The 25,320-nt window shown below is 53.1% G+C and overlaps 1 protein-coding gene across 1 annotated transcript in view; it reads left to right on the top strand.

Moving 5' to 3' along the window:
- PIEZO2 (piezo type mechanosensitive ion channel component 2) overlaps positions 1 to 25,320 on the top strand; it is a 280,908-nt gene that overhangs the window by 237,206 nt on the left and 18,382 nt on the right. Inside the window, 11 exon segments of the mRNA XM_032467129.1 lie at positions 792 to 898; positions 5,607 to 5,721; positions 9,018 to 9,077; positions 10,971 to 11,137; positions 12,078 to 12,244; positions 17,283 to 17,609; positions 18,255 to 18,513; positions 21,646 to 21,828; positions 23,008 to 23,257; positions 24,112 to 24,244; positions 25,254 to 25,320. Coding sequence (XP_032323020.1) covers positions 792 to 898; positions 5,607 to 5,721; positions 9,018 to 9,077; positions 10,971 to 11,137; positions 12,078 to 12,244; positions 17,283 to 17,609; positions 18,255 to 18,513; positions 21,646 to 21,828; positions 23,008 to 23,257; positions 24,112 to 24,244; positions 25,254 to 25,320 — 1,835 coding nt within the window.

A 25,320-nucleotide genomic window follows, 5' to 3' on the forward strand; every position in this document is an offset into this window, starting at 1 on the left:
GACAGTCAGTGCTGTCTCCTCAAACGTCGGGAAGCCTGGGGACCTTGCTCTCGGCTGACCAGAGCCTCCCAGCGTAAACTGTGTGGACCACGTCCACTGTGCCTGTCCCGTCCTGCGGGTAGAAGCGGCCAGAGTATGGTGGTGGTGTTTTTGCGGTGGTCTCTCTGTTTTTGATGCCCCCCCCCCGCCCATCTCCTTCTCATGACAACCTGTGATTTTTCAAACAGATCTCTTCGCAGTGTCTTGTCATCCAAGCCTCCCCAGTAGACAGTGAGGTGGAAGGCTGGGGACGCTGACTCTCAGCCCTGAGCCGTCCCGCCTGGCTGTACTCCAGCCCTTTGGACCCTCAGACGGCACCAGAGTCACTTCTTTGCTTTGGCTTTGTCTGAAGGACCCAAATTGCGGAATCGTGACCCGATAAGACTTTTCCGTTATTTTGGCCATCTCGGTCACAGAGTCAGCTGCTGCAGAGTGGATCTGATGCATCTGTGACAAATTGACAAAAGGAGGAAGAAATGCTGGCTGAACCCAGCACTGGCCAGCTCCCCCCCCGCCCCCCCCCCCCGAGGCAGAGACCAGGCCTGGGCTGCGCGGCCCCGTCCCGCCAGTCCCTCGTGGCACAGCCGGAGCGAGCCCCTTCACCTCCTGCCTCCTCCTCCTGTCTCTTCCTGTGGTCCTTTGATGAATAATCTGTGTGTCTTTGGGGGAGGGAGGGCATATCGTTAAGATAATAAGCCCCCAGCTGTCTTCTGTCTCTTCCAAGAAGTAAGTAAATATTTTGTTTTGCTTAGTGGTCAGGAGTGGAGATTATTATTTGTTTGAAACGGACAGCGAAGAGGAGGAGGAGGAGGAGCTGAAGAGAGAAGAGGAGGAGCCTCCCAGAAGGTCCGCTTTCCAGGTAACCGTGGCGACGCGGAGATCACGGCCTTTCCCCCGGAGAGTGCTTCTTCCCAACAGACGCGGTTGCCGGCCTGGGCGCCTTCTGCCCGGCTCGTGTGTTGTGTCTCCCAGAGGCTTGTCAGTCCCTTCTGAGACCGCGCGTCCCCCGGGCCTGTCCCCTGCTTGCTCTCACATTGCCGTCTCAGCCGGAGGACTTCCTGCAGGAGGGTGTCCAGCCCGGACCACATTCATGCGCGTCACCAGGGTGTTCTGATGCTCTAAACAAACACAGGGCTTCCTCGGGGGGCCTCTGTTTTGCTTTGGGCTGCTTGAGCGGACTTAGAGTTCCATCTGTGAGGCAGATGACCATGAAAGGAAAATACCTGCTTTTGTTTAGAAAACCAGTGGTCGCTCGATGTCGCCTCCGATTTTGCAAATCAGTTGTTTGTATTTGCTAAAGATTTAATAAGTGGTTAGAAGTCATGAAAACATCCAGCACCGTTCTGAGACTCTCGGCGTAACTGCCTCTTTTTCAGAACCTGCTCTGTGTCGTTCTCAGTGACAGAGCCCAGCAGCCCAGTGTCCCGTGTGCCCAGAGGCTGGACCGTCAGTGCTTGTGCAAGCGCTGATTCGTCAGCAGAGTTACACACGTGGGGAACACTTGATGTAGATCCCTTTTACAAAGGGACACGTAGGGGACTGTTAAGGTCCCATTAGTGACTGCACAGGGCACACGGCAGGGCATCCGCCAAGACATGTGATGTGTGTATGGAAGGGCCGTTGTCAGTGTGCTGGCCGGGTCTGCTCCAGCCGGTGGGAGCCACCCTCCCCTGTCTTCCCAGTGAGGCCAGAGGGCCAGGTTGCCCCCGGGGACACCTTGCTCTGACGCTTGTCCCTGGCCCCGTGTCTGTCTCCGCGTCTGTGTGCACGTGTGCAGCTGACTTGTCGAACACTAATGACTAAACTTGTTTATTTTGATTCCAATGGGTTTTCTTCTCATCATCCCTCATCACGCAGCCAAGGAGAGGCCGGCGCTGCCTGGACCGTTTTTTACAGGTTGCGTGAACGACGGACGGCTTTCTTCACTCTCCGCCGACGAGCAGAGCCGTTTATTCCAGATTCACCAGCAGCCATTTTAACCTGGTCGCTGATGACTGTAGACAAACTCATAGTGACATCAGTGTATTAAGTGATCCGTTTCTGGTTTTCTTCAACTAATGACTCTTGCTTTGTCCTTCTTTGTAGAGAGCTATTGGGAAGTTTGCAGTCAGCCATTTTAGCCTTGCCCAAGTCTGTCATTAAACTTCCCAAAACTATTCTGCAGTACTTAATCAGAGCTGCAAAGGTATTTGCTGTTTTACTGATTGGCGTGTGGCCCTCCGCTCCGTAGACTAGACAAGCAGAGCCCTGTTCCCGCCATCTGCCTTTTCCCTGTTCTATAGATCGGATGATGAAAGAATGACACAAATTTAAAATATTAGGCGAACTTTTCCAAAAACTCTTTTGAGAAGCCAAATTTCTTATTCTCGCTGGTTCTCGCTTTCCAGTTGACATCAGAGCCTGTCGAAAAATAGAGAGAGAAAACGCAGATGCATGTCTCATTTCTGTCCGTGTCGTGGCCACACCTCCCGTTACAGGGGTCACATCTGGTTGCATGTGTCAGAGGTGACGTGTCAGAGACGGTCGTTTTTCTCAGAAAGCTGGTAACAGTCCAGATCCGCAAGAGGAGACTCATTTTGCTCCACCCCCTTCTGTCTTCCTCTCAAAGCCCCGGTTTCCTCAGTTGGCTCTCAGCTGGCATTTTCCGTCCCGAGCTCAGCCCCTCCCCACTGGGCTTAGCTGCCGAGGACGGTCTGGCCACACCGCGGTGACGGTGCTGAGCACACTGCCAGAGAACGTCAGGTGACTGACCCAGCGCCCGCCAGAAGGGGCCCGCTCCCTGTGCCGGGCCAGGGCGCTGGTGGACGTCATGAAGGAGGCGTTCCTGACCTCGCACTGGAGAGAAAGCCGCTTCTCCTGACACTGAAGCAGGCACTTGGACTGACACTGAGCCCCAGTGCTAAGCAGGCTTGGAAGGTGACAGAGACCAGAGCTTCTCACGTTTACCTGTAGATCCGACTTAAATGCAGGTTCTTTGAATTCAGCGCTTCTGGCGGGACCTGAAACCCTCTCTTTTCTCCCAGGCTCCCGGGGGCAGCGTGAGTGCTGGCCTGCCTCGAGCAGCAGGGGCCAGACCTCTGGGCTCCTTCCCTTTTCTAAATGCCAGGGTCTGGCTTTCAGTTTAATGTTCACTGCGGCCCCTCCCGGGGTTTCTTCTCCTTCCCCTCTCAGACTTCCATCTGAGTCTAGTTAACAGTTTATAGCAAAGAACTTTTTCTTTCATATTTAAGAGTTTATATCAAAGATTACAATGTGATTACCCCCGTCTTACTTAAAAAAAAATCTTCTCACCGGCAATATAAAGAACCTTCTTGATCACAGCAGAATTAAAGGACGTTTTTGGAAACTTAACCAATTTCAGTTAAGGATCTCCACTTCAGTTCTCTCCTGTTGTAAAAATTAAATACTTTTTGCATAATAAGTTTTCAGTCACATGAATCCGTTTCCCCAAACATTTAAGATAAAATCACTCAGGATAGAATCTCAGATAAAGCTGGGGACACTCGCTCAGGGCAATGGCAGTGGGAGAAGCCAGAAGTCATTTCTGCACATTTTTGTGTGTTTTTCTACTTGGCGTCAGTGGTGCACGTGCCTTAATTCCCCAGAGAAACCCATGAGACTGGGTGATAGTTACCACTTCGACGTAAGAATTGAGACGTTTCAGAAAGAAAGTTAGTAAGAATTGGGATCTTCCTAATTCATCCACCTTCATTACCAGCCTTTTCCCAAAACAGCTGGACTGACCCTCTGCCAGATGTTTCTGGACCTGTAGAAACAGTCCTGTTTCCGACATCGAAGGGGAGATCGTTTACCGACAAACGAGGACCCGTCACGAGACTCCCGCCTCCCGGGTGCCCCCTTACTGGCCTGCCGTAAGCGCTCATCTCAGTGCGAAGGCGGCAAGGGGGTCAATCACTTAAGGACCACGTGGAGAACCAGGGATTCCCTCTCAACAGGACAGCGTATCAGGGCCCCGCCCTTCCTGTAAGACCCCTTCAGTTCTGCCCAAGCCGCCCACCCCCGCTTTCTCCTCACCCTCCTCCCTCCCACAGAGCAAAAGGCTTGTGCACCTAATATGTTCACAGATCTGAGTTCCTTTCTTACTGTCTATCTTTGGCATCATTGCGTTATCAAAAAGCAATACCGTGATAAAGCTTTTTTAGGTAAATGTCACCATACGTTGCTCTTAAGCCTGAAAACGTCTTGTGTTTAGCAGCTCAGATTTTTTTTTTAAAGAATCAGTATTTTGCTGAAGCAAGTTGGCTTATTAATGTACCAAACCCCAGAGGATGTCTTCATAGAATTCACGGTTAACGTGCTCAGTAACCATCAAATATAAAATGCCTTTTTTTGTTTTAGTGTTTCTCCTTTAAATTCCAATTCATCTTCTCACTTTTCAAAATAAATTTTTGGCATAAGATAGAATAACGTTCTGCCTCCTGGGTTTATTATTTGGAAATTATACAGACCTTATATCCGTGTTCATTGCCTGTAAGAATCAGATTTCTGCCTTGAGGAAAAAGGAGCACTTTCTCTCCTGGTGACCCCTGCGCTTTGCATTTCCCACGTACGGAGACGTTGACCTCTCTTTACCGACGTCACAGTGCCAGTGGCTTCCTTACACAGTGTTTTTCCAAGATTTCAGAAATCTGAAAATAACACAGAATACAATGAAAGTGTCTGGGTTTATAAGTGCCCCCCACGAAACATTTTTAACTTTACCTTCATAATAGAAAACCCAGCTTCCCTGAGACCAGGCATGTCTGCGGGTGCATGGGGAGCATGCCTGCTCGGCTTCGTGTTGTGGCTGCGGTCTGTGTATCAGGGTTTTTCCTTCTGTTCCTTCTGCATGACCTGGGAGACCGTGGTGGGCGGGCTGTTCGAATCGCTCTGCCGTGGTGGTGATGGGTGATAGTATGTTAATGCAACTATTTTCAGCTCTTGAACAAAAATGACAAAAGGCAACCAAAAGCACCACCGCCTTGCTTCCGTGCCATTCTGGGATAACTCCTTAACCTGAGCATCACATTATTTTTCCTCTCCAAATGCTAATCAGTCTACAAAGCCCTTTCTCAAGTTGCTGGCAATAGCTGTCATTCACAAGAGTATCAAATGTGCCAAGCTATCCTCCCAAAGTAAAAGAACAAAAGACGTTTTGTGGTTGACGTAAAGTTCATTTGTGCGGGGAGAAGACTGCTCTGAGGACGCTGAGCGAGGCTTGAGCTTGTTCCATCGCGTGTGACGCAAGAGAATCGGGAACTGGGCGTCACAGGTGGTGGTGGGGCGGAGGGCTTGGGGGAGGCGGCGGCGTGTGTGCACCCAGAGCATCTCGTGATTGTCCGACACCAAATGACATACACGCCGACAACATCTCTTTCTCGTTTTACTTCATGACAAGGGAAATGGCATGGGTCAGCTCAGCATGACGAGGGGTATGGGAAAGGGAGGTTAAGTATATGTTGGGAGGAAAAAAATATTTCTGAAAGTCAGGAAGTTTGGTGTTGGTCCCTTTTCTTTTAATTCAACTTACAAAGAAGCCAGACAGTAATGAAACTTTCTCCCTGCAGTTTGTGTATCAAGCCTGGATTACCGACCCTAAGACAGCGCTGCGGCAAAGGCGCAGAGAGAAGAAAAGGCCTGCGAGGGCGGAGCCGCGGGGCCGGAGGAGCGGGGCCGCGGAGGGTGAGTGCGTGCGTGCGGGCGCCCCCGCTTCTGTGGCCTCGAGCCCACGAGGGGAGCTTTGCAGGAAGGAGATTCTCAGCTTCTAGAGTGCGAGAGTTCTAGGGTCCCTCCTCACCCGGGTCTGACACTCCGAATAAACTAAACATGAATTTAAGCTGAGGCACACTTCACACAGTGGGAAAAGGCAAGCAAAATGAACCCAAGGAAAGTGGGAGGAAAAGGCCATTTTTAGGTGGATTTTAAGTTGTAGGGAAGAAATACAAGAAAGGACAGGATCGCGATGTGAAAGGTGTTCCTGGGAACACCTGGCGAGCGAGGGGAACCTTTGGAAGTTGATCAAGAACTCAGACCCTAATGGAGCATAACTGCCCACGCCATTTTCAGCATTGTGCCGACTCATTTGAAAACATACGACAGGAACACGTTTCTAAGGGGGGGAAATTCCAAATTACAGCAAAACTCACCAAAATCAAGGTCAAGATGAACCGGGGCACCAGGGAAAATACTTACATTGTATTCATCAGACTGCAGGTTAGTGGTCTGGGTATATTAAGAAATTCTAAAAATCAGTCAAAAGAAAATTCAACCCAGTGAATGAACAGATACGAAAGACAGTTCAGTATCAGAAAGCAGAAATGGCCAGAAGGGGCTTGGTCTGACTAGCATCGTGAGAAACGCCAAATACCTTGGCCTGCTGTTTTTGTCACCAGTTGGGCTGGCAAGAACCTAAACACTTGAGAACATCACTGTCTGGAGGAGTGGGGGTGTCTGCGTGCAGGTGTCCGAGTCCATCCGACTGTAGCCTGCGTCTCCCACTCAGGTCAGCCCCCCCTCTGGGCGCGCAGCTCACCTCGAGTCGGTATGTGCACGTGAGCACAAACACACGTGTCTAAGAATCTTCACCAAACGTTATTTATTACTGACACAAGTCCAGGGACATCCTGAATGCTCACTTAAAGACAGCCAAGGAAATCACGTGACCAGCATCTTGAGGAATTCTCATTAGTCGTTTAAGAAATGAGATGGGTTACTTTGAACTGACTCGGGGAAGGATTCCTGACATGTTGTTAAGTGAAAAGCACTGTGTTGCAGACTGGCATCCACAGAGTGAAACCATTTATGAAACAAAGGACACTAAAGTGCCTCAAGACAGTATTTTGCATTTTTAATGGGCGCATATAATCGTGTATCAGTGCAAGAGGAAGTCCAGGAGAATACTGAGCAAATTAATTAGAGTGCTGGCTTCTGGCAGAGGGGTGGAGAGATTGAGCTTAAGTGGTGAGTCTAAAGGGGGCCCCAGGCTGGTTACAGTTGGCTCTTTACGAGAGGCTGTCCAGGTCGAGTGCTTGTGAGATCAGAAATGGATTCAAAACAGGACAGAAAATGGAAGCACCACTTCTGAGGAGCGCTGACTGCCAAACCTTCCTCTCTTTTGACCGCTCTGCTCCCTGCTCCCTCCTGGTAGCTTTCATTTCATTTTACTTTATTGGGTTAAAAAGGCAAAGTTAAGGCACAGCCAGTGTAAGAAGCCAGGCAGGAAGGAGGGGGTGTGCACTCTGGCGTGGGAACCGGCCCTCGGGCCCCAGATCCCTGCCCTCCTCTCCCACGGCGAATAGACCTGTGCTCGGGCGCCCTTTCCCTGGTTTGCTTTTCGGAAATAAGTTCATGCCGCACAGACTGCTCCTGTGCGTTCATTAGTGATGCATCATGAACATTTCTCTAATTAAGTATTTATAAAACTGTATCATCCTTTTTTAATAGCTGCAGCAATATTTTGCAGCATGGGTATGCATAATTTATCCGACTGTTCCATCACTAATGGACATAAGGTTTGCTTCCAGACTCCTGCCGCGGTGAGCAGCGTATCACAGACACCCTCGCCCAGAAATTCCTGTGTAGTCGGACGTGGGTGTGTGTCTAAAGGCGTAGCAAAAAGTCGGGGAGAACACACACTTTCCGCAAAAGAGATTATTAAGAGTAGGATTTCTGGGCTTAAGGGTGTGCTTTTTTTTTTTTTCTTTAATAAACAGTCTCCCAAGAGATTTTAGAAACGTGCCCTCCCACGCGGAATTACGAGAGTGCTGGCCCCCCCGTGGCTCCCCCAGGGCGTCGTTGCTCTTCACCATGTGTCTTTCTCAAGGATGGCAGGTGGCTTTCACTTGCATTTTCCTAAACAGTGAGACTGAACGTGTTTTATTAAACAATTCCTTGCCGTCTTTCACTTTCAAATCTAAGGTTTAAGCTCTTCTGTCGTAATTTCCTAATACCGGTCTGCTGGGCTCTTTGTCCGTATTAATTTAGAGAATGTTCACACGTTAGGGCTCATTCCCTTTTCTTACATGTTACACGTATCTGTTTTCCAACCCGATGCTTATCTGTTGATTTAGTTTATGGTGTATGTTTTCTAAATAATACTTCATTTTTTCTGATGTGACATAGGTCTAAAGTTTTTCGCAGTTTCTGTGTTTCATCTTGCCTAAGAAAGTCTTCCCCCCAAATTTTATGCAAATATTTCCTGGTAATTTTATTTACATTTTGAATTTTTTATTATTCTGTGAAGTAGAGATCTGTTTTGCTAAACCTGTTTGTTAAATGTCTCCCTTTTTCTGTTTCTATTATGTATCTTAAATTCAGATTTAACCGGGTGTCCTATATTTTCATTTGCTAGATCTGACAACCTGAGCGTTAAATAAGAGGGCGAGAAGTGTAAACTCTGTGATGTTATTTTAGGAGGTGACACACTAAAACTTACAGCATTATCCCATGATTTCCAAAATGAAAACTTGATGATACGTAACAGGAGTCAGCACACTTTTCCTGGAAAGGGTCAGGTAGTAAATATTGCCAGCTTTGCAGACCGTGGGTCCCTGTGGCCACTCAGCTCCGCCACAGTAGGATGAGGTCTGCTGGGACCGCAGGTACACAGTGGGCGTGTCTGCGTTCCAGTACGGTGTGCGTTTTATGTAACTTTCCAGTGCACACAATATTATTCTTTTTAGACTTCTTTCAGTTATTAAAAATAGGAAACCATTAAGCCCTCACCGGCAGGTGGACCACAGAAAGCCGGGAGGGCTTGGCCGGAGGGCTGCAGGTTTCCCACCCTGGTTGCAGGATTCTGATTCTGAACGGAAGAGAGTCTGAAAGCTAAGAACGCTTGCGACTTCTCCCCAGGAGCTCTTCCAAATAGGGAGAGTACACCAGATTTAACTATAAAACTCCTTTTAGTCCAGAAAAGGGGGGTTGGTGTTAATGACCCTCAGAGGCCGTGACTCACGCGCAGGGGACGCTCTTGGCAGGTCCCGTGCAGTGGGAAGACCGAGAGGAGGAGCCGGTCAAGAAGAAGTCCGATGGTCCAGGTAACTAAAGATGCTCGGGGAGGGAGGCTGGGACGTATCCCCTTCTCCGGGCGGTTTGTGATGGAAGGCTGCCTGAAAACGGAGATTAAGTCCCGTTTTCATGCTGCGGCTCAAGAATCAGCATCCCCTGAAACCTCATCTCGAGTGCAGGTGCGAAGTGACTCGTAAATGCAGGCCTGACCTTTACATCCAAGGGTTAGAGTTGGTTTGTGAATTCTTTCATCCCAGTACCTGTGAAAGGAGGCTGGGGGTCGTCCCAGAGAAGCCATCAGAACAGAGGCAACAAAAACTCCTGGCCGTTAACTTAAAGAACATGGAACCAGAGTGAAATGAGAGGTGCCATTAGGGAAAAGAGTGGTCCTCCTCGTTTTAGGGGGGAAAACCAAACCTCAGCGAGTCCACTTGGGACCCCACGCTGTCAGGGACAGAATCCATGTCCCCTGACCCCCTGCCCAGTCACAGGGTCCTCTGAGGTTCACAGAGTCTGCGATTGGGAGGAAGATTTATCCACCAGGGAAAAAAAAGGGGGGAAATAAAATCCTCAAAATGCCGTGAACCCGGATGCCTCTCGTCCCACAGACACAGCTCTTCCTCCCTCCGAGAGCAGGGGCTTCAGTCGGCCTCACTTACCAGCAGGCAAGAGTTTCTGGCGCCTTTGCTCTGGACACAGGTGCATCCGAGGACGCCACCTGCTGGCACAGAACGAGGCTTCTCGGAGCCCCGGTTGGCACCCCGTTTCCCGAGTGTGGCTCCCGAGTGTGGCTCCCACCCATGGGGGCCGGTGCTCCACGGCTGCCGCGAAGCTGTGTCCGATGGCTGGGGCTCACGTCTTCTTTACTCTTCCGTGACCTTCACACGAATTAACTTGCTTAACCCCCTCAAAACCCTCTTCCCCATTTAACTGATAAGAAACCGAGGCAGAGAAAACTTAGCTGACGTTTCCAAACCTGCGCAGCCTCGAGGGGTGGGGCCCAAGGAGTCCAGGTCTAGTCTGCGCTCGGAGCTCCTGCTCCCTCCCCTGGCCGGCTCTCTGGTTAAAAAATAAATGAGAATAACAACCCCGATTTCCCCTGTTAGTCTGTGACCACCCACGTTGATCAGGTGCGTGCCACGTGCTCCCATGTCGTCAGGAACACCCACAGCAAAACCGTGGAATAATTAGGTTTGTCACCACAGTGTCTAAGGAAATAATGAGTATAAGAAAAAAAATAAGTGTCCTTCGGCCCCCGGGGGCAAGCTGGCCCGTGCTGTCCGTGGGCCCACAGCGCGGGAAAGGGAGCGAAGCCAGCTGTGTGGGGGTCTCAGGGTGCCTGTGGCGGGGGAAGGGCTGATCCCGCAGGCAGAGCTTCACAGTTGGCACCAGCTTGGTGTGGTCAGAAACTGAAGAGGAAGATCACTCAGCGGCTTCGCTGTGCTCTTAGCGTGTGGACTGGCCTCTTTAGCTGAGATCCCGCTGCAGTGGGCAAGCATCAGAGTCTTTCGGAACCAATAGGACTGTTTCCCAAGACAGTTATTACTTAAAAGAAGAAGGAGCACAGAGGAAAAGCGTGGAAGGACCCAGCTGCCTGGATGGGTGCGGGCGTTTCTGTCCCTGTGTCACTTCTGAGTGCAGGCTGTACTTCAGTCAAGCCTGTGTCTGCGTAGAGACCGGTTCTGCCTGATGTTGTGACTCGTGACCAGGGGTTCAAAATTCTACCCTGGTTTGGTCTTGAGGGCCCTTCTCTGCGTGGGCAGAAAGCCCTGCTGGCAGCCCCCTAGCCTGTGGCCCCCGCACCCCCGCCGTCACCCCCAGGGCCCCGCTCCACCGGGGACGGGGCCCGGGCAGCGTCGCCGTGCCTCCGCGGCTGAGGGCGCTGTGTGCCTTTGACAGCCTGTTGCTTTTCTTCCTCCCAGATAACATCATCAAGAGGATATTTAACATTCTGAAGTTTACCTGGGTCCTGTTCCTGGCGACCGTGGACAGTTTCACAACGTGGCTCAACTCCATCTCACGGGAGCACATCGACATATCCACCGTCCTGAGGATCGAGAGGTGCATGCTGACCAGGGAGATTAAGAAGGTGACCTTGAAGCTGCCAGCGTGGTTCAGTTTGCTCCTTCCCACCTTGTAGGGGTTTTGAAGGTCCTCATGCAGAACGCCAAGTAGGGTGGGACAGAACCCTCTCTCCTGACAGTCTCTGCTTTTCTGTGTGTTTCAGTGTGTTCCACACTCAGAATGAAAATAATCAGAGGCTACACACCCACTCACACACACACACATCCCACCCCCATCACCACAGCTCGCAGGTGCACAGGCTCTGTCGTGTCCGTAAAGGATCGTGTTGTTGAGTCTGGGGACTTTGATCCGAAACGTCCCGTAGGGAAAATCAGGATCTCCCCAGAGCTACGAAACAGAACCACATACAGTTCATAGATTGCATTTAAAAATAATAGTTCATTGCTGGAAAAGTTACTCTGATGTAGCAAAATCATCTCCATCTAAGAAGGAATTTCTTTTTTAAACTTCTTTTTCTTAATCTCTGGAGATACAACTGACACGTAACATTTTATTAGCTTCAGGTGTACAGCATAGTGACCCAGTGTCTTTACAAATTGTGAAATGGGCCCCTTAGTAAGCCCAGTTAACATCCGTCACCACCTATAGTTGCAAGTCTTTTTTCTTGTGGTGTGAACTTTTAAGATCTGCTCTTTTGTGACTTTGAATACGCAGCGCGACATTGTTAACTGTAGTCCCCACGGCGCGCTTTCCACCCCCATTAACTGGAAGTGTGTACCTTTTGCCCACCTCCACCCACGAGCAAGGAGGGATTTCTGGTTCAGCATGACCCAGTCATATCGGCACCATGAATTCAACGAGTTGACATCAGTGCCAACCCGACTAGCTTGGTGTTCGATCCCACTCAACATGTCATGCTGCCCGATGGCGTCGACACTGAGGGATGCCCGGAGGCCGCCCAGGCCAGGGCTCCCGTCAGGACTGAGCCGTCTCCCTCTCCGCAGGGCAACGTTCCCACGCGGGAGAGCGTCCACATGTACTACCAGAACCACATGATGAACCTTTCCCGGGAGTCTGGGCTGGACACCATCGACGACCGTCCGGGCGCCCCTGCAGGTGCACAGACAGCCCGCAGGATGGACAGCTTAGACTCACACGACAGTATCTCCAGGTGCGTCACGTGCCACACGTGGGGTTGCTTTTGACAGAGGAGGGAGGGGTGGACTCTTCACCGTGAGAAGCGGTGGGTGAGGTGCAGGATTTCCATCGCGGGCTGTCTCCGCGCGCACAGCCAGGCAGAGCGCTGCCCTCCCTGGACTGAGCCAGAGAGAAGCAGGAACCAGTAAAAAACCACGAGAAACCGCGTGTGACTCGCAGGCACAGAACTGAGATTTCCAAGCTAGAAGCAAGTCAGATGCGCCTTCTTGTCACCAAATTCCTTTCTGTATCGAGAGCTGCCTCTTTAATGCCTTTCAAATGCCCTTCCTGTGGGGAGGGTGTAGCTCAGTGGTAGAGCGCATGCTTAGCGTGCACGAGGTCCCAGGTTCGATCCCCAGTCCCTCCATTTAAAAAATAATAAATAAATAAATAACCAACCAGTTACCTTCCCCCAAAAAAGAAAGAGAAGAAAATTGTTTTAAAGATGTACATTTTCCTAAATGTTTCATTCATTCATTCACTTGATTCATTTGCACACCACAGTCCCGGTGTCCCTGCACGCAGCCTGGGACAGCCCCGCTCTGCGTTTGCTGACTGTGGGCTGGGTCTGACACACACTGTGCTTTCCTTTGTCTGAATTTCACCACAGAAGGCTTCAGGCAGCTCTGTTAACTTAACTGAAGTCACATCCGTGTTCAGCTGGAGTACCTTCTTCCCACATAGTAAGGAATGCAGTCACATACGTGCACAGTGTACATTCTTCAGAAAAATGTGCTGCCCCATAATGTGATGGGTAACATTTTTTCAAATGAACTTTTTGCGCTCCTTTTTGCCTTGCTTCATAGCACAGAGATTTCTAACTCACCTAAATCCCTAAGCTTGGCAAGTACGAAGGGGCTGGACGGAGTAGCCTTTCCTCATTAATTTACAACGACACTAACAGTGGTTGGTAACAGTTTTTCCGTGAACCTCTTCTGAAATGTCACAACACTAGACTTTCTCCAAAGCAGAAAAGCACGCATAACTACAAAATTTTTCCATAAAATCTGAGGGGTTTCTCAGGCCTCCTGAGTGTTGTGTGTGAGCCTGGCTTGAGAACAGTGGCTTCACAACCAACTTCTGAATCACATGAATCAGAGAGAAAATTAGAAAAGTGAACTGAAAATCATTTGCCCGTAAAATAAACATATGTGATTCCTGTCTTGGTAACTTTTAGCTGCATAACAAATGATAATGTGGCCAATGAAGGAAGTAACTAAATATTGTAAATCACAATTTTAGGAGAGAAAAGAAAAAGAAAAAACTGGCTAAAGTAAAATCAAGCTGATCCTTTTAAATCTGACCAAAGATTACAAATACAAAGCCGCCCCCTTGGTCAAAAGCTGTGAGGCAGGAGAGGTGTAAGTCTATAGACTGCTTTTTAACGAAGGCTGAGAGGCGTGCTGTGCACCCTGGCGGCGCCGTGAGGGCGTCTGCCCGCTGAGACTCGCCTCCTGTTACTGCGAAACTCCCCCTCTTCCCTTTCACTTTGAAAACAGCCCCGGCTTGGATGGCAGATGGGCTGTTACATGTAACCCAGGAGTCCGGGCCGTGCAGGGTCTGCGGGTTGGCGGGAGCTGGCCCAGAGTGAGCAAGATAGATGGGCCGTGGGGGTGGAGCCGTGGTTCCCTGCGGAGACAGAGCTTGGCACCTTCCTGCCGCCAACTTCCAAGAGGCCATGTGTCCACGTCTGAAAACAGAAATGTCACAGAAGCTCAGAGCTCCAGTCCCCTCATCTCACGACTGATGGAACGGGGACTTCAGAGAGGGGACGTGATCTGCCTAAAACCCGGCAGGCAGCCAGTGTCAGCTGCAGGCATGTCCAGTGTGTCTCCAGGTCGCATTGTGGTCACCTGCTCACTTCACCCAGGACACGTGGACGTTGAAAGGAGCGAGGGTCGGGGGGAGGGTACAGCTCAGTGGTCAAGCACATGCTTAGTGTGCACAAGGTCCTGGGTTCTGTCCCCAGCACCTCCATCACATAAATACATCATATAAAGACATAAACAGATAAACCTAATTACCTCCCCGTCCCCCAAAAATAAATAAATAATTTTTTAATAAAGGAAGAATGAGGGTCATTTTGACCCCCAGACATCACTCCATCATCCTGAGTGGTTCCCACATCTGCCTCACAGTCACTGTGGCGTCTGACTGTGCGCCAGGCACACAGTAGGTCCCCTCGTGGGGTCACTTGAGGGTGACGTTCATCCAGGGAGTCAGCTGTTCAGCATCACAAGGGCTCGTCCCCTGGGTCGGCTGGGCCTCTTGTGCCCAGGCTGGAAGGGAGCGTCCCAGGTGCCTCCATCCCGGCTTTGCAGCGCGTGCCCCTGTCTGGGGTTGAGCTCTACATGTGCACTGAAATCACGCCTCAGCTCTGTTGGCTGCGGTTCCGAGAGTTGGGTCACCCAGTGCAGCTCAGTCTTGAATCTACCATCACTCGCCCCCTGAAGGTTGGGTGACAGGAACTGAGCATTTTAGCCAGTGGGATCGCACCCTAGTGACCTCCGCCAACACCTAAAACATGGCCCTGAAGACCGGGCTTCCTTAGGCTCCCCGAAAAGCTAACAGACAAAGTGGCCACGCCCCCCAGGCTTCCCCTGCGGGTGCCCCGTGCTAGTTCCACTCCTGGTCCTTCTGATGCTGGTTTATAGCCAGTCGTGTGTCAAACCAGCATCTCTTCCACAGGCGTCTAGTTTGGCTTGACCGAGTGTCCCTCGCAGAACGGGGTGGGAATCATCCTGCTGTGGTCAGTCCTGAGCTGCCGCGTTCCTCCTGGAGACTGTGTTTAAAAAATGACGTTGATACAAACTCCACATAAGCAGACACTTCTGTGTCAGCAGTTCGGCTCCAGATTGCTCTCTGTGGACCGAGGACTGGGGTCTCTTCATAGAACAGACGTCCTTTCCTTGGGGAAAACGCTCAGTTGCAAAGCTCTGAAGCTATGACTTCTGCTCTGTGGGAGACATGTTGGGGCGTGCCGTAGTTCTGTGTCCCTGTCCCACCAGAGAGTGGCACTTCCTCACGTAGCACCAGCCAGCGTGTGGGTGGACGCCGGGGCTGCGTGGTCTAGCAGTCCTGCCGGGCAGGCCCCGTGCTGTCCTGAGCCCCACCCCGTCCCCGGCGTTGGTGGCACGTGGTCTGCTGCATGGTGGCCCGTGCGTCACAGGCGTCCCACTGCTGTTGTAACTCTGTGTCTCTAACTGTTTGCGCTGCTAGCTGCTACACTGAAGCAACCATGCTGCTCTCGAGGCAGTCCACCCTTGACGATTTAGACGGACCAGAAACTGTGCCTAAAACGAGTGAGCGCGCCCGACCCGGGCTCCGCAAAATGCTCAGCATGGACGTGTCCTCCTCGTCTGCTGACAGCACCAGCTTAGCCTCCAGGTGCTTCCCCTGTGGTGCATGCCTCCTCCGTCACTGTCTCTTCTCCCCGCGCGTCTCTGCACGTGGAAGTTCTTGTGATGTGTGGGGTTTTTGTGTTTCTTAAGGATTTGCATGCCCACCCAGAGCATAACCGCCGCCCTGCCTGGGACAAAGCAGGTCGTTCCCAGCGCAGTGTTCTGTCACACTAACTGCTCTTCCATTTTTGTCTGTTAGGAGTTTCCTAAAAATCCCCACTGTACACATTGCCCATCACTTTGTAAGTATTCTGCACTTCCTGTTTCCAAAGAGCCAAGCATGTTTCCTCCTTGACTGAGAGCTCAAGTAGGCGGTCCTCACGGGGAGAAGCGTGTCAGGAAGGACAGGACACTTTTTCTCATGATTTCATCCAAAGACACCGCTGTAGGAAGAAATCCAAAAATCTGGTGTGTGTAGTTGTGTTTAGTGGATAGGGAAGAAATCTGTCCACGTGTTATACGTGTAAACGGCATAGAAACCAGAATATATTTTACCACCTGAAAAAATACTCATTATGCAGTAGAATGCGTCACCTTTGTAGACTGTAACCCGCTGGGTCCAAACAGATTACTTTGGGCCTAGTTTTCTCTTCAAATCCTACCAGAAAACAGAAATCATTCAGAAACAAAATTATTTGCGTGAAATCCAAACGCTCTCTTTTTTGAATTGCCTCTGAAAGCGTGAGTGGCCGGGTGCCAATCCTGACACCGACCGGCTCGCCCAAGTAGCCCAACCCAAAACTGACGTCCGTTTTGGCGAATCGGGGGTGCTGGCTCCTGGCCGCTGGGAGCTGCGCACCTCAGTCCAGAGCTGCTGGCGCCCCTGGCATTGCTGAGAACGCCGTGGCCGTGTGAGGCGTCCCGGCGGGCATGTGCTACGCCATCCCACTGGGTTGATTCCCGGAGGTACCAGGATTTGTTGACTCCCTTCAGGGCCAGACCACATCCAAAACCATAGGCAGCATGGCTGTCGTCGGTGTCATCCAGCTGCATGTTAGACCTGGTGCGGGCTGGCTCCAGCGGCCTGACAGCTCGCTGGGGCGGTCAGTCAATCTCCGGCTTCCTCGGAGGCCATGTCTCGGAGGTAAGTCTTAGCCAGGGGCCGGTTTGGCTTGGTGTTCCAAGAGCCTTCTACGTGATGTGCACGCGTTGGGCCAAAGCCCTGGGGGTCCTGAACACCCCCGAGTTAGGACCAAGAGCTCGTACACATCTGGTTCCTCACTCTCAGGCTCCGCCAAGCACATTCACTCACTCACTCATTCACTCACATGTCTACACGGTGTCCATGGCAAGAGAAACAGGTACAGTATGTGCATTCGGGGATCTCCGTGTTCTCAGCTGGGAGCCTTGATGTGACTTGAAACCTCCCACCGGGGTTTGGCTCGGTTCTCGGCCGAGGGCACAGTCAGCGTCAGGTTTTGCTGCTGCTGTCTCTGCAGACCAGACGGATTATCCTGAAGGAACAAAGCAGATGGAATTGGGGGGGGGGGTGCTTTCACCCCCTCACCTGCCTGGGCGTGCGGGTGTGGGTGTGCTGGGGGCATCTCAAGCCCCCCTCGAGGGGCGCAGGGATGCTGAGACCGGGCGGGGCCCGCCCCTCTCTCCCGACAGCGAGCCCACCCAGTGCACCACGCTGTACTCGCGCCAGGGGACCACAGAGACCATTGAGGAGGAGGAGGCCGAGCAGGCCGAGGAGGCCGAGGGGGCCCAGGACGCCGAGTCGCTCCAGGACCCCACGGAGGACGGCGACGTGGAGGCCCCGCCATCCTACAGCAAGGCGGTCAGCTTCGAGCACCTGTCCTTTGACTCCCGGGACGACTCGGCCGGCCAGACCCACATGGCGGTCAGCCCTGACGACAGCCGCTCAGACAGGCTGGAGGCCAGCGTCCTGCCTCCCCTGACCCACGAGCTGACGGCCAGCGAGCTGCTGCTGAGCAAGTAAGAACCCGCGGCCGCTTCCTGGGTGTCAGCTGTGCTGCTGGGTGCAGAGGCCGCGTGCCCAGCGGCCACCAGACGTCCTGAGCAAATGTGCCGTTCCCAGTGGTAGTTGTACGGGGAGCGCGCACCGCCTCGGTGCCCCGCCTGCCGGGTGACGGGCTCACGGCTCCGTGTGCCACGTGATCTGAGGGTGACTCCACCAGACAGCTGGGCTCGTCGCAAGCCGGGAGGGACGGGGGGGTCACGCGGAACGGAAATGGGTACTTTAGAGAAACCAAGACAAAGTTACTACCACTTTTTTTAACTCACGTGTAGTCAGCTCACAACGTTGTGCTGACTTCTGGGGCACAGCCTCGTGACTCAGTTGCACGTGTTGTATCCGTTCCTTTTCATGTTCTGTTTCATCACAGGTGTTACGAGGTGCTGACTAGAGCAGGACCTTGTGGTTTATCTATTTTATATGCAGCAGTTAGCAAGTCCCGAGCTCCCAGTTTACCCCTCCCCCCCTTTCCAGCCCCCGCTAACCGCAGGCTTGTTTTCTAAACCTGTGGAACGTGCACGACTCGGCGTGCCGCCCTTGCGCGGGGCCGCCCCGGCTTCAGCGCCCGGGCCGCGGGGCGGGCGCTGATGTGGCGGTTCCGGCAGGATGTTCCACGACGACGAGCTGGAGGAGTCGGAGCGCTTCTACGTGGGGCAGCCACGCTTCCTGCTGCTCTTCTACGCCATGTACAACACGCTGGTGGCACGCTCTGAGACGGTGTGCTACTTCGTCATCGTGCTCAACCACATGGTCTCGGCCTCCATGATCACCCTGGTGCTGCCCGTGCTCATCTTCCTCTGGGCCATGCTGTCCGTGCCGCGGCCCAGCAAGCGCTTCTGGATGACGGCCATCGTCTACACCGAGGTGCGCTGGGCGGGGCCCCTGCCTGACCCCAGAGGGCCACGGGGCAGGCGTTGGGGGGTGCGTGGTCACACTGGCAGGCGTCGGGGCCGGCAGCTTCCGGCTCTGTTCACGTTTCACACCCGGGTGTTACTCCGTCTCACAGGGGTGGAAACAGCCGGGTGAGACTGACTCGCGGGCCCAGAGTTACCCGCCTGGCTGGTACGTGTTCAGGGAGTGGACGCTGGATCAGTCAACACATAAGCCCTTTGAACGTAGTTAGATGCAATGTGCGTATTTCCCGTTTTTTAATCAAAAGCCACTCTCCACACATCAACACATGAACTCATAGAAACACCCAGTTAAAAACGGGAATGACAGAAAGGGTGAACTGTCGCCACATTTCCATCACACATGAGGGATGAGAGACACTCGGCCCAAGTGTCCAAGCTGGCTTCTCTCCCGCCTAGCAGCTCACAGCCCCGCGGCACCCTGACCCCAGGAGTCACAGGGAGACGGTCGCCGACCATCCCCCGACCGCACGGTTCCTCGTGCTCCTGGGTTTGGGCCCATTGCCTGACCTGGTTCCTAAGGGAAGGTTTCACTGACAGGTACTGTAATTGCTCCTTCAAGGCTAAGACGCACGACTGATGTCCAGTTCAAGTCTAGAAAGTTCGTGGGTTTGTAAGTAATCCAACAGTAGAGTTAAAACAATGTTACATATTAAGTCACCCCATAAAGAATTCATTTTAAAGTATCAACATCCTTTATCTTATTTCCATAGTACAAACAAAAGATGTGAAGCCAAATGTATACGCATCTGTGACTTCAGTTAGCCTGTCCGTTACAACGTTGCCCAAATGATGCCTCTTAAATGTTACTTCTGTTCCATGACTTGGTGGCCCAGGACACAGCTGGCTCCCTATTTGGGGCACAGGTGTACCCCCCGACTCCTCTGCACAGGGGAGTTTTGTGCCCAGGAGTGAAGCAGGAGCAGGTACTAGGAACGTGGAGAAGGAAGACAGAGCCACTGATAACACAGCCTTCGTCTTAAAGCCTTCCCGGCGAGTGCGAGTAGGGCAGTTGGTTTCCTCTGCCACCCGGAGGCAGGCAGAGGCGGGAAATGAGGTGAGGTTAATTCCTGCAGCCCGGCCGTGGAGCAGCGACCCAGAGCTATGCCAGGCAGGAGGGTTCAAGGGGAGGTTGAAAAGAAAAGGCCGTTCCTGCTTCTCAGTGGTCGCGCACAACTGCGGCAAGCGGATGGACGTAAACAGAATCGCCTCCTGTTCAGAACTGCCCTGCACTGGAGACGCACACGAGTTAGCAGGTGCCCAGCCTCACGCAGCCTGGGAGGTGGAGACAGGCCACCTTGGCAGCTTGTCCGCAGAAGTGAGCTCAGAAGGGAGGGTGATGGGAGGAGAATGAGGGCAGCGAAGGACGAAAATTAAAGGGAGTCCAGTCATTGCAGAGAGAGCCTGGCATGTGCCCGGACTGACGGGGCTGTGCCTGCTGGGAAGAGGCTGAGCCGGAGTCGGGCAGAGGCCCTCAGGACTGACAGTCCACTGGGCTTGCTTACGCTCAGCACTCGGTCCCTCGGATGGAAGGAGGCGAATGGGACAGGCTCCATCAGTGTGTGTTTCAGCAAGCTTTTATACGTGATGCAAGCGGAGGCCTAGAGACCAGCTGGGAGGCTATTTTTACTTTCTGGGTGAGAAACGAGTCTGGGCCGATGGAACCACAGCGGAGCTGACATGAGTGGGCAAAGGAGCAGTTTTAGGAATGGAAGCTGGCGGGGGGGTGTGAGGGGGAAGCGCAGGTGGACACACTCCAGGCTTCTGCTGCAATCCTCGGGATTCGGGGACACGGGGATGCTGTCACCAAGACGAGGCTCTCAAGGCTGCTCTTTGCAGAAGCTTGACTGTGGGAAGAAGGGAGAGAGGAGAGCTAAAGGGAGAGGACTTTGTGAAATACTTCTTATTGGTGAATTGTGTGTGACGCAATTAACCGCTGATGGCATAGACGGTGGATGTGGTTTCCAATGAAACCGTCAGCTGTCCCGTCTTGGCGCACGTCTGCACAGCGTTCACACCCTGAGCTAGTTGCCAGTACGACTGGCAAGTTTTTGTTTCGCTTACTCTTATTCATTCTTGAAGAGAGCTTCCCATGAGCAATCAAAGGGTGAGAAGAAAGATCAGAATAAAGTGACAGTTGTGTGCGTGAAGCCTGAGTGCTCCCGAAGGCTGCACGTGACAGCGCTGTGTACACTGTAAAGGTCTTCCTGTTCGCGTTTGTCCGACATGGCTTATCTAATAGCCGAATGAGTCCAGAAATATTTAATTGAATCAGTAAAATTAGCCAACGCCTCCACACAACGGCAGAAGCCATCTGAGCCGGGGCAGGAGTGCCCTGACAGGCCTGGCGGGTCCGCCGTGGAACGCACTTGCTCTGAAGCCAGTGCCCGTGACAGTGAGGACGTGTCACGCTGCACATCGTCAACACGGGGAAATCTTCTTCTTAAATTTTTGTATCACTGTTTCCCATATAGAACTATCCTCGTTTTTCAAACCAAACAACTTTTTATTGAAGTGCAGTTGATTTACAATGTTAGTTTCTGGGGTACAGCGTAGTGATTCAGTGATACATACATATATTCTTTTTCATGTTCTTTTTTATGATGTTTATCACAAGATACTGAGTGCAGTTCCCTGTGCTGAACAGTAGGTCCTTGTTGTCTATCTGTTTTATATGCAGCAGGTTGTATCTGCTGATCTCAAATTCCCATTTCACCCCTCCCCACCTCCTTCCCCCCTGGAAACCATCAGTTTCTTTTCTGTGTCTGTGAGTCTGTTTCTGTTTTGTAAAGAAGTTCATTGGTATCATTTTTTAGATTCCACATACGAGTGATACATACGATATTTGTGTTTCTCTGTCTGACTTACTTCACTGAGTATGATCAACTCTAGGTCCGTCCATGCTGCTGCAAATTAGAACTATTCTTTCTTAAAAAACACCTTCGTTGTGGTGTAATTCCCACTCAGTAAGCTGCATGTGTTTCAGAGGTACAGTGGGATGCATCTTGATAGATGCTGACGCCCGGGAAACTGCCACCACGATGAAGGAGCTAACGCTTCTGTGAACTTCCTGTCATCTGTGTAGGTGGCGATCGTGGTCAAGTATTTCTTCCAGTTTGGGTTCTTTCCCTGGAACAAGAACGTGGAGCTGAACAAAGACAAGCCGTACCACCCGCCGAACATCATCGGGGTGGAGAAGAAGGAGGGCTACGTCCTCTACGACCTCATCCAGCTGCTGGCGCTCTTCTTCCATCGCTCCATCCTGAAGGTGCCGCGCGGGGGGGTGCAGCCCTGACGAGTCCCCGGGAACCGCGCTGGGCGGAGGAGCCCGTGGGTGGGGCCTGCGTGGGGCCCGTCGCTTCCAGCGGTGGAGTTTGTAGTGAATCAGGGAGAAGGTTTCCCCTTCTCCACCCTGGGTTGAACCCTCACTCATCAGTTCACATTTGCGGGAACGGCCTGAGGAGGTGGAGTCCCTTGCGCCCGATGCGCTGAGTTCTCCCCGAGCCTGAGGCAGAGTGTCGGAGCGTACGGCGTGGGGTGGGTCCCCTCGCTGGTCCCTCCGTCCCGACCTCCACCCAGCTCCTGGCAGCACTGCTTCCCTTGTAGTTTCTTGTCCTGAAATCCCCAGCTTTCGGGAGAGACCACGGGCGCGATGGTCCCGTGAAGCCAGGGCTGTGCTTCCTGAGAGCCGAGGGCCGACAGCGCTGTCTCTCGCGTTGCTCTGGGGGGACGCGGGATGAGCATCTCGGGTCCAGGAACTCGTCACCCTCCCAGCAGCGACGGGGCTTTTGTTTCTTCCCATACACTGAGTTACAAGCTAAACCCGAAACGCGCCTCTCAGCTCTAAAACTGAGGTGTGGTCGCCTCGCGCACGTGTCTGTCGTGATATCTTCCATTCCTGCTCTTGTTTAATTAACCTGTCTCCTTGTGTAAGATATTTTATTCTGTTAACACCTTTGCTGTGATGTGTAAGCCACACACATTCCAGATGTTCACTCTGATGAATTTTGATGGATGTCCCATCACCCGTGAAGCCACCACCGCAGTCCAGATGGCTAACATTTCCGTCCCTCCCCAAGAGGAGCAGTTTTCAGATTCCCGGTTTATCCCGTCCCATCCTCTTTACCCCCGGTTACCTACATCCGTGTGTAACTGACAGAGGAGACTGTCAGGTATTCGAAGGGCAGATCGTGGTCGTTTGATACACATGTAACTGTGAAAGGGCTCCCCCAACGCCCACCTCACTTACGTCTTTTTTCTTGGAGAGAACATTTAAGCCGTGCTCTCCTGGCAAATTTCCACTGACAACACAGTGTTGTCAGCTCTGGTCACCCCGTCTTTCACATGGTTTCCTCACCTGGGCAGACGCTGCTGATCCCGAGCGGGGCGGCATTCCAGCTACTGCCCTGGAGCAGCGCTCTGAGCCGCCCCTCCCCTGCCTTCCCAGTGCCACGGCCTGTGGGATGAGGACGACGTGGCCGACGGTGGCTCGGACAAGGAGGACTCGGGTGACGAGCTGTCCCTCAGCCACGGCAGAAGGGCCTCCTCTGACTCTCTCAAGTCCATCAACCTGGCCGCGTCCGTGGAGTCGGTGCACGTGACCTTCCCCGAGCAGCCGGCGGCCGTCAGGAGGAAGCGCTCCAGCTGCTCCCAGACGTCCCAGGGGTCCAGCTTTTCCTCGACTAAGTCCAAGAGAGGTATCTGTCCTGTGGTGACCTTAGGCTGCGGGAACCTGGCTTGAGTCATTTTCCTGGGGCCCCGGGGTCTGGGGCAGGGGAGTCTGTTGGGTGCCGTCGAGGAGACGGATACTGCCATGGGGAAGGGAAGTGCTTTGCGGTCAGACAGCCCCGAGCTGAGGCCCTGGCCCTGGTGCGTCTGCACGGTTCAGAGTGTCTGATTCTTCTGCAGGACGAGGGTTTCAGGTGCTTGTGACAGGTGGTCAGCAGGTCACCTAACCGGTATTGGGCACATGTTTGTCTTTAAACATATTCAGAGATTCTGCTGGGTGTGTCCAGGGTGCTGTAAACCACTATTTATTTTGAAAACATTGATTTAATCAATGGGGCTTTAGCTAGACCACCTAGATTTCCTAAGCCAGTTGCTAATTTCTTAATGCACAGCCAGTGTGTGTGCGCTACAGGTGTCCCCTGGGTAACTGCTCTCGTGTCTGGCATGGTCCTGTCTGAAGCTTCCTAGACGCTCACAAAGACACTTTTCAGGCGGACCCAATCTGGAAAACCCACAACAAAAGCCTGGGGCCCCATTTAGCATAAAACCTATTCTCCAGTCGACTCTTTCCTGAGACAGAGACCTCGCACCTCGACAGCCCAGGAGGGAGCCAGAGCGGGTGTGAGAACCCACAGACGCCTGTTACCGCCCTGCAGACGTGAGGCGGCAGGTTCCAAGTTCTCCGTCTGTGGTCGCGGGCCCGCCCGTCTCACCCTCTGGCCAGCTGCACCCATCCCTCCGCCGTGGGGGCTGCCGGGGTTCTGCGACGTTCCCGTGGACAGACCCGTAACCCCCAGTGCCTCCTGGCTTGTCTTCCTCCCAGGCAGCACCAGCACCCGGAACAGCAGCCAGAAGGGAAGCAGTGTGCTGAGCATCAAGCAGAAAAGCAAGAGGGAGCTGTACGTGGAAGAGCTCCAGGAACAGCTCATCCGAGCGCGAGCCTTCGCTATCAAGAAGTGAGTGCACGGTGTGGCCGCGCTTCGCTGGGTGGGGGCCAGGGTCAGGCCCTGCCAGGGCAAAGGGCGAGAGCGCCTCCCCCGCACGGAGGGTGTCTGCTTCGGGCAGAGAGAGACGGCCCGTCGTGGTACTGTTTTTTGAAAAACCCTTTTCCAACAAGGATGATTCGTGTTTATGTCCATGGCGTTTGTAAAACATACTTTTTCTATTTGGAAAAAGGACTCACGGTCTGTGTTTCCAGGCGGTATCATGGAAGAGTCATACCAGACAGAGAGGCATGTGAGGCCCAAGCCGGAAGGCTCTCAGAGATACACTGTCACCCCAAGGAGGGAGGCCGAGGTGCACCTCGGGGAGGGGCTTATCCGATATCACGGCCCATCTCCGGCCAAGGGCTCAGGTCCCCCCCAGGTGTCAGGGACACAGACAGGCAGCAGACGTGGCCCTGGGTCTGGGCTCTGAGACTGAGGGCCGTCCCCACCTGACCGTGGCCTTGAACTGAAGGCAGAACCCAGGCACAGTGGGGTTAGGGCGGAGGCCGGATGGCCAGGCCGGGAGCAAGGGAGCGCTGGACGGAGCAAGGTGAGCCCCAAAGGGGCCCAGGGCCGGACGGGGGTGGGCGGGGCTGCCCAGTGTGCACTGGGACTCGGACACCAGGCCGGCGCCCCTTCAACTGTCACCGCAGCCCTGGGCCTCAGGTCTCCTCATCACCACCTTTTATGGACGAGGAAACGAACGTGCAGAGAGAGCAGGGCCGAGGTCTCGCAGGTGGAGAGTAACTGAATCGGGTGACGAGCTGGCTCGTCACCTCCAGGGCTTCCCACCCTCCCTTATGCTTTGAGCAGGAGGAGAGGTCTGTGGTCCCGCCGGCCACTGCCTGGCGCACAGCCTGTGTTGGAGCGGAGCACCCCCTGCCCCTGGCGGGGCTGTGGGCGGCGGGGCCGGGCTGGGGGAGGAGAGCTCCGGTGGCTCCTGTGTCCGGACCCCCGAGCAGGCACGTGTGTCTCGCAGGGCCCTGCAGGTGTACGTGCCCATCAGGCAGTTCTTCTACGACCTCATCCACCCTGACTACAGCGCC

Source organism: Camelus ferus, chromosome 24 (genome assembly GCF_009834535.1).
Source record: "Camelus ferus isolate YT-003-E chromosome 24, BCGSAC_Cfer_1.0, whole genome shotgun sequence".
Lineage (NCBI taxonomy): Eukaryota > Metazoa > Chordata > Mammalia > Artiodactyla > Camelidae > Camelus > Camelus ferus.